At 43.2% G+C, this 18,753-nt stretch overlaps 1 protein-coding gene across 1 annotated transcript; it reads left to right on the forward strand.

Moving 5' to 3' along the window:
* The first annotated feature begins 2,523 nt into the window (after window positions 1-2,523).
* TEX26 (testis expressed 26) lies at window positions 2,524-17,022 on the forward strand. The gene is given in 8 exon segments (XM_030562962.1): window positions 2,524-2,633; window positions 6,424-6,508; window positions 6,781-6,943; window positions 8,496-8,652; window positions 9,984-10,160; window positions 13,563-13,724; window positions 14,155-14,233; window positions 14,235-17,022. Coding segments are annotated over 7 exon segments (843 nt in total). The 5' UTR covers window positions 2,524-2,633; window positions 6,424-6,434; the 3' UTR covers window positions 14,266-17,022.
* The last annotated feature ends 1,731 nt before the right edge of the window (window positions 17,023-18,753 follow it).

Here is an 18,753-nt window from a genome sequence, read left to right on the forward strand (position 1 = left end):
ACACATATACTCATACACCCCTCAGCATGTTAGAAAAAATCAATGGGGATTGAAAATATTTACCAGAGCTCCTCTCCGGACAGCACTGGCTGCTGGCTGAATTTAAGCTCTGATTATTAATAATTCTACCATTTCCATCTAGTAATGGACCAATACTATTGTTATAATTCTTTTTTTAAAATATATTAGGAACAAACTCTTTATTGTCCTTAACTCTCCTGGTTACAGGCATCTCCTTGCTTCCCTTATCAATTTTCTACAATTCCTAGTAATTAATATAAATCAAGCTATCAACTTCCCCTTTCCCCCTTCTTCCATTTGTTTATTTTTATTACATATAATAGCTGTGTTCCCTTCCTCTAAAACAGTTTCTTTTAAAATCAGCTCAGACATTCCTTGATTATAGGACTACAACTTTTTGGACATCGAGGGTATGGCTACACTTGCAGCTGTACAGTGCTGCCCCAGGAGCGCTCCCGCGGCAGCACTTTGAAGTGTGAGTGTGGTCGCGGTGCCAGCTCTCCCAGCGCTGCCGGTACTCCACCTCCCCATGGGGATTAGCTTACAGCGCTCACTGTTTACACTAGCGCTTTACAGCGCTGTAACTTGCTGAGCTCAGGGGGGTGTTTTTTCACACCCCTGAGCACGAAAGTTGCAGTACAGTAAAGCGCTACGGTAGCCAAGGCCCTAGTAAAGTGTTCTTAAACAATTCCCAATTATCACTCTGTGATAGGTTCCATGGGGTACAACCTGGAACTGCGAGAACACTTTATCCCCTTAATACTCCAGCCTACACTGTCTCAATATTTTGCCAGTAACAAGCAGCAAACCTCTTGGTGCTACATTCACTCAGCCACCAGCATCCAGAGGCACACCTAGCTAAATTGCATGAATACTTTACAAGCCACTCGTGAACTATACAAATGGAAACACCAGCAAATATCTTGTCTCCAGCCCCAAATCTTGTCAAGTCAACTTAAACAAATGAGAAACAAATCTGCAATGAACAATATCAAAACAAGTAGATAAGCACTTTAGTCAGCAATTCATTTTCAACCCTTTCCATATTTCCTTTGAAATAAGTAATATTTAAATATAACAATTTTATTTCCATTTCATTTTCCTTAACTACTTGCTGTTTAATACAACTGCAGGTAATAACAAGTAAAGCTTATTGGGCAGTAAAACAACTGAAGTCTGCTCCACAATGGAGTCCATTAAACTATATCAGTTAACAGCTTCACATAAGATGACCTTTTAATGTTCAAGCTACTGAAAGATTTTGTCTCTAATACAGTAAAATCTGCACTGAAAGTGTATTTTCTCCTATGTTTCTTGTAGTCCCCAACTATTCTACAAAACACCTGTCAGTTCAGGGCACCCACCTCCTACAGAATTTACAGACAAGGCCACTTTAATCGGACATATTAACAAAGCAGAACCAATAAGGAAACACTGTGAAGTAAAGGATCCAAGCCAGGGCTACACTATCCGTATAACTACATCACTCAGAGGGTGCAAAAAATCCACATCCTGACATAGCTATATTAACTAAGCCTTAGCAGAGACAACACTATGTCCGTGCGAAAGCTTCTCCTCTTGACATGGCTACCGCCTCTCCAGGAGGTGGATTAACTATATCAACCAAAGACACTTTCCCATTGACTTACCTATGTCTTCACTTAAGTGCTATAGTGGCATCACCAAAGTGTTTTAAGTGTAGACCTAATAGGTGCTGGCTTCCTCTGGCTCCCTGCTGGGTGCTCAACCCCCCCCAACACCTGACCATTCCCACCCTGTCTCTTCCTGCCCAGTTCTGCCCCTGCCTCCCGTTTGCAGTGGAACAGGTGATCTTGGTAGGCCGGGGATGGGGTGTTGATTGGCAGCCTGATGGCGGTCACCCAGGGATGGGGGGAGCAGGCTGCTGGTGGGTGCTAAGCATCCACTAATATTTTTTTTCCATGGGTGCCCCAGCACCCACAGAGTCAGCATCTATGGGGAGCACTGTCGTCAATTCAGGGTGACATAGGAACTGCAGAGAGGCTTCTACAGCTGCGACTCCCGCCCGGGAAGCCCAGTCCCGGAGGGGCTAGAGACAAGGGGGGGCTGAGTCTGGCGTGGAGGAACATTTCCCACTGTACAGCTCGGCCCGTTCCTACCCTGCAGCGCGCCGATCCCCACGTCCCGCCTCCCACCAAAGCCAGGCCGCCACGAGCAGGGGGGCAGCTGAAAACGTGCGAGAGGCTCGCGCCGGAGCTATCCCGCGCCAGGCTCTAAGGCGAGACCCGAGCCAGCCCACGGGGCCATAACGCTCCGCTCCCCTCCCCCCGCTGTGACCCGCCCGTCCCGGTCACAATCACCAGACGGGCGCTAGGGGCAACCCGGCGCCGTCCCGCGCTCCCGGCTCCCAGCGGCGCGGCACAGAGCGGCTCCCCCGGCCCCCGCTGACTCCGGGCCTCGGCCCCCGCCGCCGAACGCGCTGGAGCCGCCGGGGGGAAGCGCCTCTTGCCGACCCCACACGGCGCCGCGGGGCGGGCAGCGGAGATCCGCCCTTCCCCCCATTAGCGGGGCCGTGGCCGCCCCGGACCCCCGCGGCAGACCCCGGCCCGGCTCCCCAGCCCCGACTCCGCCAGGTGAGACCCGCCCCGCGGGCGCAGGCAGCAGAGCCCAGGGATGAGTGAGCTGCGCATGCGCCTTAGCGATAAAGCAGCGTCTGCTCCAGGTCCTCGGCTGTTGCCAGAGTCCCCTGCAGGAGCCGGGAAAGGGGAGGGGCGTGGCCAGCGAAGGGGCGTGGCCAGCCAGTAATAGGCGCCCTGGATAGGGTTGCCAGGTGTTGGACCAGAACACCCCATTGAAAAGGGACCCTGGCAGCTCTGATATAGCACTGCTGACCGGGCTGTTAAAAGTCCAGTTGTGTTGCAGGCAGGCTCCCCGAAGTGAGCAGCACATACCCCTAGGCACAGGGGCGGCCACGGGGCCTCTGAGTGCTGTTCCCGCCTGGAGTGCCAGCTCCACAGCTTCTATTGGCTGTGAATGTGGCCAATGGGAGCTATGGGGGCAGTGCCTGTGGTTGGGGGGAGCCTGCAGAGCCTCACTGGCCGCACCTCCATGGCCTAGAAGCCAGATACGCTGGCTACTTCCGGGAGCTGCCTGAGGTAAGTGCCCCCAGGCTGGAGCCTGAACCCTGAGCTCCTTCCCATGCCCCAACCCCAGCCCTGAGTCCCCTCCCACACCTAAACTCCCTCTTGGAGCCTGAACCCCCTCTGCACCCGAACACCCTGCCCCAGCCCTGAGCCCCTCCCACACCAAACGCCCTCTGGAGCCCTCATCCCAACCCCTCCTGTATCCCAACTCCCTGCCCTGAGCCCCCTTCCACTCTCCAAATTCCTCAGTCCAAACCCAGTGAAAATGAGTGAGTGAGGGTGAGGAAAAGGGAGGGAGGGATGATGGTGTGGGTGGGGCCTTGGGGCAGGGCAAGGGTATTCGGTTTTCTGTAAATAAAAAGTTGGCAACCCTAGCAGCGGGGCAACCAGAGGAGGGTTGGGTACAAGACGGTGGGGTGGGGGGATTGAGGGCCAGGCAGAAGAAATGTGAGGCAGCCCCAGGGAAATGCTGCCATCAGCAAATATGCCTTAGTGAGTTGCGCTGGGCTGTGGGTTGCAATCTGTGCTGGTGCAGCTGGCCCCTCCTTGCCATTCCTCCCTGTGCTGACCTGAGAAAGAGTTCTGTGTGGCTCAAAAGCTTGAACCTGGTGCCACCAGAAGCTGGTCCAATGAAAGCTGTTACCTCACCCAGCTTATCTCTCTCATATTTTTTGGACCAATATGGTTACAGTAACACTGCAAAGGGCAGATTAGTATGTTCCTGCTGCCACAACTGGAAGAGCTCAAAGTCCCCCAGGAACCAAAGTTCATCATGGGTCTTGCCACCTTCCCTTCCAAGTGCATGCCTTCTACCTGTCTTCTCAAATATAAGCACATAGCAACAAATTAATAGAACCTCCTATAACAAATAAAACTTAGCTTGGAAAAGAGGAGACTAAGGGGGCATATGATAGGTATATAAAATCATGAGTGTTGTGGAGAAAGTGAAGAAGTAAAAGTTATTTACTTGTTCCCATAATAGAAGAACTAGGGCCACCAAATGAAATTAAGGGGCAGCAGGTTTAAAACAAATAAAAGGAAATTCTTCTTCACAAACGCACAGTCAACTTTTGTAACTGCTTGCTAAGGAGGTTGTGAAGGCTAAGGCTATAAAAGGATTTAAAAGAGAACTAGATAAATTCATGGAGGTTATGTCCATTAATGACTATTAGCCAGGATGGGTAAGGAATGGTGTCCCTAGCCTCTCTTTGTCAGAGGATGGTGATGAATGGCAGGAGGGAGATCACTTGATCATCATCTGTTAGGTTCACTCCCTCTGGGCAGGCCGTTGGTAGACAGGATACTGGTCTGGATGGACCTTTGGTCTGACCCAGTACAGCCATTCTTATGTTCTTACCAAAACAAAGACACTGCACTAACCATGGCAGATGTTAATCACATCACTTAATGCACTACTGGAAAGTGCTCAGATACTATGTTTATGAGCGTGGCATAAGCCCTTATACAGAATAGTTTCATTGGGCTGCATTTTTTTTTGTAGGGGGAGTGTTAAATTATCTATAATGTAATGTCTGGCCTTGGAAATGTAATGTATTGTATTTACGAAAGGAATAGCCCTGCCCCTTTTAGTCCCTAACTACAAATTCAGAATTCTCTATTGTCACAGCAAGTTCTACAAGTGTCATCAAAGGAGCAGATACAAAATAGAATGATCTTGTAACACAAACCAAACACTCCAAGGCCCTGTCACTTTAGAACTAGCTTTGTTTACTGTTTTCATCTTAATTTCCATAGAACTTAACGTCCGCATATTCACTTGTTTAAATTATATTTTGTCAATGCTGTGGTCTTAATTAACTCCTTTGAGGTATGGAGTGCTGAGTTTGGTTATTGTTTCTTCTTTACTTGTGCACAGAAATAGCAAGCGACTATTACCCCAATCCCACAAAAACCTTTACACATGCTTAACTTTATGTATATGAGTACTCTAAGACCCAGGTCCACAATGGTACTTAGGCATCTAAACCACAGTTGTATGTTTGACTATGATCCAAACATACCGAAGCCAGAGCCTGCCTTAGCCCTGCTGCCGCAGGTGGGGGGCCAAAGCCCAAGACCTGCTGCTCCAGGCAGGGGGCCAAAGCTGGAGCCCTGCCACCCAGGTGGGGGGCTTGGGCTTTGGCCCTGGGCAGAGGGACTCAAGCGTCAGCTTCAGCCCCAGGCAGTGGGACTCGGGCTTCAGCTTCAGCCCGAGGGGGTAGGGCTCTGGCTTTGGCCCCGGACCCCAGCAAGTCTAATGCCAGCCCTAGCAACCCCATTAAATGGGGTTGAAACCCACTGTGGGGTCCCGACCCACAGTTTGAGAACTGCTGCTTGAAAGTTCTAGTCCATCCACATTTTATTATTTCCAAAACTTCAACTTCTCCTTTTTTGGTTTCCCTCATTCTCATCAGTCTCCCTCTTCACTGAAAATATTGTCAGTATCACTACCCTCATAGCACCATATATTCACACTCTAGTTCATATCTCTGCTTTCCCCTCTTCTCAATTTTTGTGCCTTCCCCTTCCAAACCCCTCTGCTTTTCTCCTGATTTTTTTTCCCATGGCCATGTGTACTATGCCAGATATGGGACCTGTAATTCCCACTGGAGCAGTCCAATGGTAGCAACAGTGGAAGCAGGACTGTAGCTGGAGCTCAGGCTTTTTTACCATCAGTGTCACCAGACTCTACTTTAAGCATGCTCTTTTATTATGGTAGCAGCTACAGGCCCTAACACCATTGTGCTAGATGATGTGTAAACATGTAAAAAGATGTCTCCTGCTCTAAAGAATTTCAATCCAAGTAAAGAGTTTACCTGTTTCTGCCAACATAGACTCAGCCCTTGTTTGGATAAATTACTCCCAACTACCAGGATGCTTAGAAAGACAAATGAAATAGCTTTCAAATACAAAAGCAAGGAAAGGAAAGCACATCAGTTTATGTGGTTGACTCCAGCTGATTCAATGGAGAGGGAATTCTCTATGGCCACAAATGGTCCTGAGTTATTTTGTGTGTTAAACTGTGTGAAATTGCTTATCTATCTCATGCATCTGACGAAGTGGGTATTCACCCACGAAAGCTCATGCTTCAAAACGTCTGTTAGTCTATAAGGTGCCACAGGATTCTTTGCTGCTTTTACAGATCCAGACTAACAGGGCTACCCCTCTGATGCTTATCTATAGTTTCTTGCATCTGAATGATTTATCTAAATAGTCACAAAGATAGGATAGACAGCATTCTGTATTTATTACATTTATAACTGGTACAATATGTTTTTAGGAGACAAAATAATGTGGGATCCGTATGAAACTACAATGAAACATGAATACCCATATAGAGCACCAGTGGAGACTGAAGCAGTACGGTAAAATAATACTGGCTAGATTAATGCTAACTCTTCTGCTAGTTTTGTTTTTGTGATGTATTGAAAACCTGTGTTCATGTCCAGATGAGTAACTGTTGAGTTACAGTGCAGATTTAATGATAATATGTGATTTTACCCCAGTGCTTGCAGTACTTACAATAGGAAATACATTTACCACAGTATTTGCAGTATTACAGGTGGTAAATGATAGATGCTGCTTTTATACTTTGTGTCCTTATTTCTAACTGCAATTTCTAATGCTTTTTTTATAGTCCCAGAACAGCAAAAGGACATGTGAATCCATACCAACTTAGTGATCCTATTGGCTTTAATACTTACAGAGAAGAGTTCTGTTGGAAACCATATTTCAAGGCAGAACCTATAATGACTGGCTCTTCATCAGGAACAAGGAGAAACAATCCTCATCCCAGTCAAGTAAGGAATGCTATAGCATTCTCCCTCATTTATGGTTGCTTAAGAAAGGCACTGTGGTAGTGCTTAATATTTTGTTTTGATATAAAGTCTATGGTGCTGTAGTTTTGGAGCACGCCACTGAATGGGATGCCAGAAGAAGCACAAGAAACTTTGAAGAGATGGGTATTATTCTGACTCTGGGATTTGGTAGTTGAAGAAGACAACATCATTCACTAATATGTTTACAGTGTAAAAGAACAATGGCAGGTCTCATCTATAAGTACTGTCTTGGGCAGATATTATTTGGGAGATTTGGTGGCTCTTCTAATGGTGATGCACAAATATTCCCATTCTGAAATTTGCAGTCTCTGCTCCGTTTTGGGCTGCAGCTACTCCATTGCAGACCAACCATATTATTCCTTCCGTTCAGCAAACTCTGTTGTGTATCACCATCTTCTGTAGATGGTCTCCATTTCTTCATGTATGTCCAGAATATTGAGCCCTTAGCATTTACATCTTTCTATCATTTCCATCCTTTTTTTCAGAACAGTTCCACAATGGTCTGAAAAACAAATAAAGATTCATATTTAAATACTGCCCATCTCAAAGGATCCCAAAGCATTTTACAGACGATAAGCACATACCCACACTAATCACTTTATCCAGCTGTGATATACAACAGTGCACAATGCTATTACCCAATGTTTATGACAGGAAGGGACAAACGTATCCAGCTGCTGAGTATTTGAGGAACATAATGTACTTACTAGCCAGATTGGAATTTGGCCTGAGGTTAACATCCCTGCTTTTGTGTTAAGAGTCAGGGGCTCTTTTCTCCACTTTCAGCTTGTTTACTCTGGGCATTTGACAGCATTTTGGATCAAGTTCTTAGCTTGTAGTCAATTTCATTGTTTCCTCTTTTTTGTTAGTTTCCTCTGCTGTTTGTGGGTCTCTTACACAGCAGCTAGGGAGAGAGAGACATTCTAAAAATAGGAAAATATGATTATAAGACCCCAAAAATTGGTTAGGGGGTTTGGGAGAAGAAGTACCTGAAACTGTATTGTAAATTCATTTTTATTTTGTAATTGGCTGACTAGTTTTCAAGTTGATGTGTCCCTTTTCAAAATGGGCAGCATATAACCGGTGCTTACTATGAACACCACTTGAAACTTCTCATATGGTAGAATTATTGTGGTTAATATACAACAAAAGAGAGAGGCTGGTCCAGTGACTATGGCATTGACCTAGGATGTGGTTCAGTTTCCTGCTCTGCCATCAACTTCTTGTGTAACTTTGTGCAAATCACTTAGCCTTTCTATGCCTCAGTTTCCCATCTGTAGAATGGGGATAACCCCTAATAAGGGTGTTTGAAGGAGAAAGAGATTAAAGTTTATGAAGCATTTCAAGATCTACTGATGAAAAGTGCTATATAAGAAATAGGCATTATTATTACTGAGCTTCAAATTATATCTTACTCTGTGGGAGCTGGCTGAATACAATCTAATTTACTGTGTATATGATGCTCTAATTGTAGACATGCAGATCTACAAAATCCCACTCTTTGTGTTATTAGAGTTTCATGATTTGGAAGGTGCCTCGAGAAGAAAAACCACAGCCCATCAGCAGCCTTTCACCCTGGACACAGCCTATTTCTAAACAAGAGGTCGGGGAAGCAATCAGAGCACAGTTCAACTCTACTTATAATGGAGATTATTTAGGATTACCCCAGGGTGAGGGCAATGATTTCTCTCTCTTCTTTTAAAATGGTCCATTAAGGGTCCATTAAGACACTCTGAGGCACAGTGCTGTGGTAATGTCGAGGATAGAGCAGAGGCACATTGCCCCAGCAGGGGCTCCTGGAGGTATTATGTCTCAGGCAGATACTGCCTCTTTGGGAGTGTAAAGGAAGTGTGGACCACAGGGTGCAGCATGTATGTTCTCCCCATTCCATCCTAGCTAAACTGGGGCAGACAGATGGCAGGGTCAGGGCCCCCCTGGAAACCAGCTAGCCCCTATCTTCCCATCTCCTCCCTTTTTCCTCCCCTATTCACATGCTTCTGGCATTTATCCTTGTAGATCACGGTCCCTCTAAGCCTCCCAGTATCCCAGTAGGTTATGGCTAAAAGTATAAAGCTGTTACTACTTTATTGAAGACAATTAACTGAAGCTTCATCCCTGGTTCCACTGTTCAGTGCTTTTTCATTGTCCCCTTGACAATCTCTCTTTTTATGGGGCACACTGAAATAAATGGAAAGGCTTCCATGCACATGAATGGACTTTGGGCAAGGTCCTAACACATCTTGGAAGTAAAGCACCTGTTGACTCAGAAATTTAGTGCCAGTCTGTTGCAATCTTATCTCCCTCATCACGCATCCAGCCTTTCAACTCTTTCCATCTGTAGTGAGGCACCAACATGGCTGATTAGTAGAGCAAGTCAGAAGATGAGGGGCTTTTTTCATACAGAAAATTTCAACCAAAAAGAAATGCTGCCTTGGTGCCTCATGGGAGTTGTAGTTTTGATGTTTTATGCTCCTGTTCTCCTCTATAGGCCAGGCTCTCTGGTTGAACTACAACTCTCATAATGCAGCTTGTATCCCCTTTGCTGAGGGTAGGGGCATGCTCTTGGGAGATGTGGTCTGGCTAGGCTGGTCCCAGAAGAGAATGGGAGTGCGTGGCACCCAAACCACAACCCCATGAGGTACTATGGTGGCATTTTAGACTCAAAACATGTAGGTTTTTGATTGGGAACCAAATTTTTTTTTAAGTTCTTAAGCATTCAGTTTGTCAATAACAACTTGTAATTTTCCATGGAAGCAGATCTTTTTCATTTGGATGAAAGCCCAATTTTGTGTGCCCCCCTTCCCCCCGCAAAAAAAAAAACACAAAAATTTGATAGAAAAATTTTGACTGGTTCTACTGGTTAGCTTCCTGTTGTTTACTTCTGAGACGCACACATGTGCACGCACGCACACACACACATATGAATACAAATCTCCTGTTTCATTGAGAAGAAGATATTTTATTGTACCATAAAACTGATGCTATTTTTTAATTTCTCCAGGTTTACAAATTAAAGATACTATTCCTGTGCCTCCTGACTGGAAAAAAATAATTTCACATCCTCTAGCAACTGAGTTTAGGCATCATTACCAGGCCCCAGCCCGCATCCATGACTTCATGGACTTTTCCTGGAAATATGGATGTAATGCAAACCGGCATATTCCAGCAAAAGGAGTTGGTAAGAATATATTTGTTTTTTAAAACGTAAATAAGTAAAATATTGTGAACTGATGAAAATCATGGCTTCAGCTCTTTACATGTCATATCTGAGAAATCAGATTCTTCTGAAATCATGTCAACTATTAAATTAGTTCTTCAGTAATCTCTGGTCACTTCTACTTATGTAACTGATTAGTGATGTATGAAGATTTCCTGTAACAGGAGAAAATGAGCCTGTTTCTTTATGAGAGTCCAGCATGAACTTTGCACCATGGAGTAATTTTACACATAGAAGTGCAAATTTGCTTATCTCTGTTCCTATTGAAGTCAAAGGGACCTGAGTGCTCTTGCAAATTCCACCACAAGAACTCTGTTCACCAATATTTGACATGCACAGACATGTCAGGATGGGAAAACCTGGGCCGCTGACCCCTTGCATTAGAAACTGCTGGGAGAGGGGGCACAGTGGTGCAATCCCTCATCCACCGGAGGAAGAGGTTCAGAGCTTGCCAGTGTCACACAAAAATTGGTCAAAGCCAACCGAGAAATGGTCAGGGACAGCCCATTGGGAAATAAACTTGATTTCATGCTGTCAAGGGTTTTCCCCCCACTTTGAACTTTAGAGTACAAATGTGGGGGACCTGCATGGACCTTTCTAAGCTTAATTACTAGCTTAAATTTGGTACGCTGCCACCAGCCCAAAGTCTGTGTCTGGCACACTTTCTGTTCCCCCAAAACCTTCCCTGGGGAACCCAAGACCCAAACCCCTTGGGTCTTAAAACAAGGAGAAATTACCTATCCCCCTCCTTTTCCCCCCAGACTTTCCCCTCCCTGGGTTGCCTTGAGAGGCTTACACAGATCCAAACTCCTTGGATCTTAACACAAAGAGGAACTAACCGTCCCCCCTCCTTTCCCCCCACCAATCCCTGGTGAGTTCAGACTCAGTCCCTTGGATTTTAAAACAAGGAAAAATCAATCAGGTTCTTAAAAAGACAGCTTTTAATTAAAGGAAGAAAAGGTAAAAATTATCTCTGTAAAATCAGGATGGAAAATGTTTTACAGGGTACTCAGATTCATATAGACTAGAGGGACCACCACCCCCCCAGCCTGAGATTCAAAGTTACAGCAAACAGAGGTAAAAATCCTTCCAGCAAAACACACATTTACAACTTGAGAAAACAAACATAAGACTAATCCGCCTTGCCTGGCTATTACTTACTATTTTGAAACATGAAAGACTGATTCAGAAAGATTGGGAAAGCCCGGGTGTACGTCTGGTCCCTCTTAGCCCCAAGAGCGAACAACGAACAACACAAAAAGCACAGACAAAGACTCCCCTCCACCAAGATTTGAAAGTATCTTGTCCCCCTATTGGTCCTCTGGTCAGGTGTCAAACAGGTTCACTGAGCTTCTTAACCCTTTACAGGTAAAAGACATTAACCCTTAACTATCTGTTTATGACACATGCATCTTCCAGGCAGCCTTTGCCACCCCGGGATGTTGCTATTCAGCTAAGTGCTGATTTTTCAACAAGACATTGAGAAAACTGGAAGATGGTGCTGTTTAAAGAAGATATAGAGCTAGGTGTCTATCTAGGTTCTTATATGACCTTCATCATTGTATCTGAGCACCTTTCATTCATTAATGGGTTTTATCCTCACAACACTCCTGTTAAATAGGGAAGCATTTCCCCCCATTTTACAGATGGGAAATGGAGGCACAGGGTAGATTAAGTGATTTTCACACAGTTACACAAGAAGTCTGTAACTGAGCCAGGAACTGCCCTTAGGTCTCTTGAGCCTCAGTCTTACTTCCTACTACAGGTGCCGTCTATGTTCCGCAGGGACTTCAGCCTGTGTTGTCTCATCATCTCTCTCATTGGCTTCCTATTGGTGCTGAAATAATATGAGGAGAGGCTGAGCCTAAGGGAACCCCACAGATTGGGAGATCTAGAGAGGGAGGTATAGTTACCCATAATGGCTCTTGGGTTGGACTAAAGATATGCACCAGATCCAGTTTAAGACATTTCAGATCCCTCTTGCAGCTTCCTGGAGGTGACACAGGAATACTTGTTGATCAGAGGTATGAAATACTGCACAGAAGTCCAGAAGGATGTGTATATCTCAGTACCATGGCCAAGCTGAAGCCTGACTGAGAGGAAATTCAAAATACTGTTACCCACTCAATTTAAGGCACCCCGCCTATACCCTACCGAGGTCTCAAGAAGTGACCCAATCAATTTAGCACCCCTCACCCTTTCCCTTCCGAGAGCTCGGGGTGTAAGGCACCAATCCCTACCCACGGGGCTCAGGAAGAAACCTGGTCAATTTTAAGTACCTGCCCTTCCCTCAGGGCTCTACGGGTCTGCGGAACCTTTTCCCAGCCAAAAAGCCTTACACAGTTATGCTCTAAACATCTATTTATTAGCAACACGTATACCAAGCAAATCTCTTATGCTCACCGCTCCCGATATACGGACAAATTTCACCTGATGGCCAGTCAGAATTCATTCATCTGGGGGTTCCCGGCGATGCCTCTTCACGTCACGGTTATGCAGAGGGATTAGTGTTCTAGCAGCTTGATGTTGCACTGCAATCCGGAAATGGTTCCTGAAGAGCATTGTTTTTCATTTACATTATATAGGTAAAACTAGCTACCTCCTTCAATTTACTAACCTATCACATTTATCCATACTCCTAAATAACAAAGTTTTTAACCAATTAAACACTGGCACCTACGTGTCCTCCTTCTGCTCAAGTTTTTTACATTTCATCTTTCATGCCCAAATTGTAACTTAGTTGTGACCTTCTCTGTTTGTCCAGACACTCAGCATAAAAGACTGATCAAAGCTTATTTTACCATTTGTTGAGTCTCTTTCTGTATCCTTTCTAATTTCCCAGCGTCTTTACAACCTTGGTGGTTATAACTCTCCTTAGGGACCTTCCTGAGGTGGGGGTGCTTTATCAGCAGCAGAACATTCCTTTTTCAATGTTAATGGTGAAGTCCCTGAGTTTCATCCAAAGCTGTTCAGCATGGGGGAGAGGAGGGGAGTCGATCAGGTCTCAGGCTACAACTGGTAGCTAAAACTGGGCATAGACTGGATTCCAAACAAACACTATCCCAAGCTAACTATACAGAGCATTGTTATTATTATTTATATACTATCATAGATATTAAAAATGGTGCTTTACAATGCAGATAAGGCTTCCGTTTCCTTAAGGCACTTAGATGTACTCTTAAGGTGCTAATTCTGCAAGAAGATATGAAGGGACTGATTCTATTGAAGGAAAAGGGTCTCAATTACAATGAAAAGAACAGAAGGAGACTACAGTACAAGGAAGGAGAGGGGAAAGATGAAGGGAAGGATTATAGGGTTATGCCTGGTTTCACTCAAATGTTCCTACCTGGTTTACCTTTACAGTTCCGACTGTGACATTTTCTCACATCCAGAACCAAGAAAACATTAAACAGATGACCACGTACCAAAGAGATTTTGGGAAAGAATATTTAAATATCATATCAGTTTTAAATTCTCTGGATCCAGAACAAGTTAATAAGTACATTGAAAGAGCTCCAAAGCAAGGTAGAGTACTATATTAAGATACAGTTTAATCCATCCTGTGTAAATTATCATGCACACAGTCACTGGTGAAACACAAGCTATGAAACTTTCTGAATACTGCACTCTTCACACTTGTTGAAAGGTAGAAAAATCCTCTCTCTCTCTCCTGCAAGGGGGAGGGTGAACCCTGAGCCGCTTGCCCCTACTGGAGGAATTACTAGGAAGCAGAGAATTTTCCCTCCCCTACTCACAAATATGTAGGAGAGAATTGTCTGTGCTCCTATAAAAACAGTATATTAAAAGTGCAGTGGTTGTTGTATCCTCATTCAGAATTTGTAAATACAATTTTTATATAAAATAAACTATCCCAATGTTCATCATTCCTGGAATTTATTGCACTTGACAGCTTGAGATTCAAATTCACTCTTTTGTTTTTTAATTATATTGACAGAGAGAGCAATTCTTCAGCACTTTCTTAACACAGTTTGTGGGAGCCAGAGTGAGAAATTCAGAAGGACTTCACCCTCAAGAACCAGAAGACAAACTATCTGAATGCAAATGATACCTGACAATCCAAAAGGAGAAAGGCCTCCAGAATCCAGCTGGTGCTGAATGAGTGGTGTAATTGTAACCCAAATGTCTTTGTGTTCTGTGTGTATGTGATGAATAATTTGCAAAACTCTGTTTTAAAATAATAAAGGCTGTTGTGCTGCTACCTCATCAACTAGAGTGCTGACTTTGAGAGCAATAGAATGTTAAAAGGGATTTATGTTTTGTCATTTCTGTACTGTAAATTCAGCAAACATTTATTCCTGCTCAGAAGATCCTGTAAGTATGTTGTCAGTCAAAGATGTCATGTACTCTAATTATGATTGTTGCTTTGTAGGGGTAAATGAAATAACATCTCCCACCCTCAAATTCAATCCTCAAACTTAAGATTCAGCATTAGGGCTAAACTCTTGATTTTTAAATATTTTCCCCATGGCCAGCTGCAGTCTTACCTGAATGACATCCCACTACTGACAGACCAGAAGGCCAATACTGCAAATTTTAAGTAGTCAGCCAGCTTGTAAGCCATCTTTCAATAAGGCAGCCTTTGAAGGTTATGTCTACCCTCATCCAAGGGCAGCAGGTCCCTAAATCCCAAGTCTACCATCTCTCAAGTCTGCCAGCTGACTCAGGCTAAGGGGCTGTTTAATTGCAGTGTAGACATTTGGCTCTGGGATCTTCCCACCTTGCAGGGTCCTAGAGCCCAGGCGCCAACCCAAGCCTGAATGTCCATACCGCAATTAAACAATGCCTTAGCCCGAGCCCCACAAGCCCAAGTCAACTGGAAGAGGGCAGCTGTAGGTATCTAACTGCACTGTAGACATAGCCCAAGTGGTCAATGAACATCCACCTCCACCTCCCCACAACAGAGTAGCTGCATGAGCACCTATAGCTGTTAGATGCTCTCCTCAGAATGGAAATATTGTTTAAAAATTAGTGTCAGCCCTATAAGAAGCAACACCCTGTATGTTCACTGAACCTACAGTTCTTGATGCATGTTAACTCCATTAAGAATTGGATTAAGAAGTAAATTTTAATTATTTTAGCTCATTAATTCAGCAGCTGTTAATTTCTCCAATCTACTTTTACCCTAAACTTAACCCTCCCCACACGTACATTTTAATTCTAAACATAAGATTTTTATTATACTGAAAACCTTTCTCCTAAAAAATTATATTTCTTATACCTTGAATTTATCAAAAATGAATCAGATAATTTATCTGCAGACAAATCCCATATTCTGTGAAGTTGGCCTCTTTACAAGTGCTACTCAAAACCTGATCACTCTGGGAGTTCATGTGTTTACATTTTTCTAATTAAAAGATCCTCCATCAATAGTCACTCCTCTTCTAGATAAGGAATGTGTCTTGAGATAGGTGACTTGAAACAGCTACTTATTTCACTATACTTTGTCTATCTACCATTTAAAGTATCAATCCTCTAAGGACAAGTTAGTATCTGCATGTAACTATGTATGTGAGTAGTGTGTGACTACTTTAACCATGTTCCAGACTAGTCTGTAGGAAGAAACCCTGCTACATATAGGACCAGGAGACATTAAACAAGTGGGTTTGTTTGGAAGATGGGCCTCATTGACCTGCTGCTCTTGGGTGAGTGGGGTCTTGCCAGCACACCCACACCCTATTCTGCCCACCCACAAGAAAGGCCTTCAGCCCAGACAGCTGTTTGTTTAGGTTCACTGGCCATTCCAATCAGTTATTCACACAGCTCTAGCAAAGAGATCTAGTGACTATGTGACTCTTCTGGCCTAACATGGTACACAAAGGCTGTATTGCTTGAAATGGATACTAGTGCTCCATCCCATGCCTTTGTGCTTGGAAGAAGGATGTCAGTCTGTGCAATCACTGTGCAGTTATCTTGCACAAAGTCCAGATGGTTGCAGGCAGGGACCCAATAATTACTGAAAGATTAAGAAAAGAAAATGAAGATGGCTTACCTATTAATTGTTAAATAGTGGTAGCTACTAATACACTGAAATGCGCTTTTGAGGCAAACAGCAAATCAGCAGTATTATCAGATACTTTACTTCCAAGAGTCTTATAAGGCTTGTAGTCATGGCTTGTGAATGGGCTGCAAGACGTGGATGATTACAGTAATATGGCTAAGGGTCACAGAAGAATGTCTCATTCAGAAATTTAATATCATTGACACCGAGGTGACCATGTAACACTAGACTTGAGGCAACATCTCATATGCCGAAGGAAGGAAAGTACATCAGTGAGAGCATTAAAAGCTACACTCAGAGCAAACACACACAAAGAAAAACAAGGCCCTTATTTCTATGATTGGTACATATGTACTAGCAACAGAAATGGTGAATTTATATCCAATATAAAGTTATGTATGGGTGGTCATGTAACTGAAAAAAGAGGCTGTCATTTTGTTTTCTGTATAGTTAATCTTGAAATATATAAGAGGTCTCTGCTTGCTGCAGTTGTGGTTATAAGGCACTTACTATTGTGTGTTTTATTTTTTATGCAGTGTTTCTGAGAAAGTCATTTTTTGTGCTATCATGAAGACTTTATATTTGTTCTCACTCTGTATTTCCTTAATCTGAAAGAAGTAATCTGGACTGAAAATACCTGGTTTGTTCTTTGTGTGCTGGAGAACACAAAACAGGGGATTTTGAGTTCCCTTAACTAGTTCTTAAAAGTCACTAGTTTATCTTCCATGCATATGATGGTCTTTAACTAAAGAACCGTACTTTTTGCCTCTCTAAATGTTTTGCCTTTCTAAATAAAGTATCTTGACTGAGTATTTTGTTGGAAAACTGATTGTTATTACAAGAATTAATATGAACAAATTATGTGGTACTTGTTACACTTGATCAGATGGACAGTAAACTGCAGCATAACTTTATGGGGAATTCATGCATCAGAGGAGTTCATCTTGTTGTGACTTTCTAGTAAGACTCTATAATGCTTGTTTGAAATGCTGTACAGTTCCAAAGGTAATGCATTGGCACTTCTCAAGCCTAGAAGGAAGGCAGATGATTCAAAGGACTATCATCCAAAGACTTTGATCAGCATAACTTTTAAGATGTTTGAGAGATTGGTACTTAAGTGACTATTGCCTTTAATTGCCCCACAGTTACCTCATTACCAGGAAGGGTTCCAACCAGGCCATAATGCTGAGGATCAGCTGATTAGACTGACATCGCTTATTTCATGCATGCCTGTGACACACTTCATGTTCATCACTTTTAAATGGCTATGATATATTTTGTACAAAGTATACCTTTGAAAACTCATTTACAAACTCATAATCTGCTGAATATTATTGTCCTGTTGAAATGTGTGTAACAACACTGCATGTGAAATTGAGATTTTGCTGTATGATTGTTACTGAAATATGTTGCAGTTCTGGATAACACTCATAAGCCAATTCCTCAGAGACAAAGCTGAACTGGCATGCCAGCAAAATGCTAAATAGCCATTATGTGCTTAATCGGGGATTCGCCAGCAGGGGAGTTGTAAAGAAGAAATTTGCAATTCACTGGAAGGACTGCGAAATGTTACAAAGGGATCTCACAAAACTGGGTGACTGGGCAACAAAAATGGCAGATGAAATTCAATGTTGATAAATGCAAAGTAATGCACATTGGAAAAGAATCTCAACTATACATACAAAATGATGGAGTCTGAATTAGCTGTTAACACTCAAGAAAGAGATCTTGGAGTAATTATGGATAGTTCTCTGGAAACATCCACTCAATGTGCAGCGGCAGTCAATGATTCCCAACATTCTGTTTGCTTTTTAAAAAAGAACAGGAGTACTTGTGGCACCTTAGAGACTAACACATTTATTTTATCATAAGCTTTTGTGGGCTCCAGCCCACTTCATTGGATGTAGCCCACAAAAGCTTATGCTCAAATAAATTTGTTAGTCTCTAAGGTGCTACAAGTACTCCTGTTCTTTTTGCAGATACAGACTAACACGGCTGCTACTCTGAAACCTTTGCTTTTTAAGAAAGGGATAGATAATAAGACAGAAAATATCATATTGCCTCTATATAAATCCATGGTATGTGTACACCTTGAATACTGTGTGCAGATCTGGTTACGTCATCCCAAAAAAGATATATTGGAAATAGAAAAGGTACAGAGATGGGCAACTAAAATGATTAGGGGCATGGAACAGGAGGAGAAATTAAAATGAGAATTTTCAGCTTAGGAAAGAGACGATTAAGGGGGGATATGATAGAGGTCTATAAAATCTTGACTGGTGTGAAGAACGTGAATAAGAAAATGTTATTTAATCCTTCACATAACACAAGAACTAGCAGTCACCCAATGAAATTAATAGGCAGCAGGTTTTAAAAAAACAAAAGGAAGTACTTCTTCACACAACATAAAGTCAACCCGTGGAACTCTTTGCCAGAGGATGCTGTGAAGACCAAAACTATAACAGAATTAAAAAAAAAACTAGATAAATTCCTGGAGAAGAGGTCCATCAGTGGCTATTAGCCAAGATGGGGAGG

Source organism: Gopherus evgoodei, chromosome 1 (assembly GCF_007399415.2).
Source record: "Gopherus evgoodei ecotype Sinaloan lineage chromosome 1, rGopEvg1_v1.p, whole genome shotgun sequence".
Lineage (NCBI taxonomy): Eukaryota > Metazoa > Chordata > Testudines > Testudinidae > Gopherus > Gopherus evgoodei.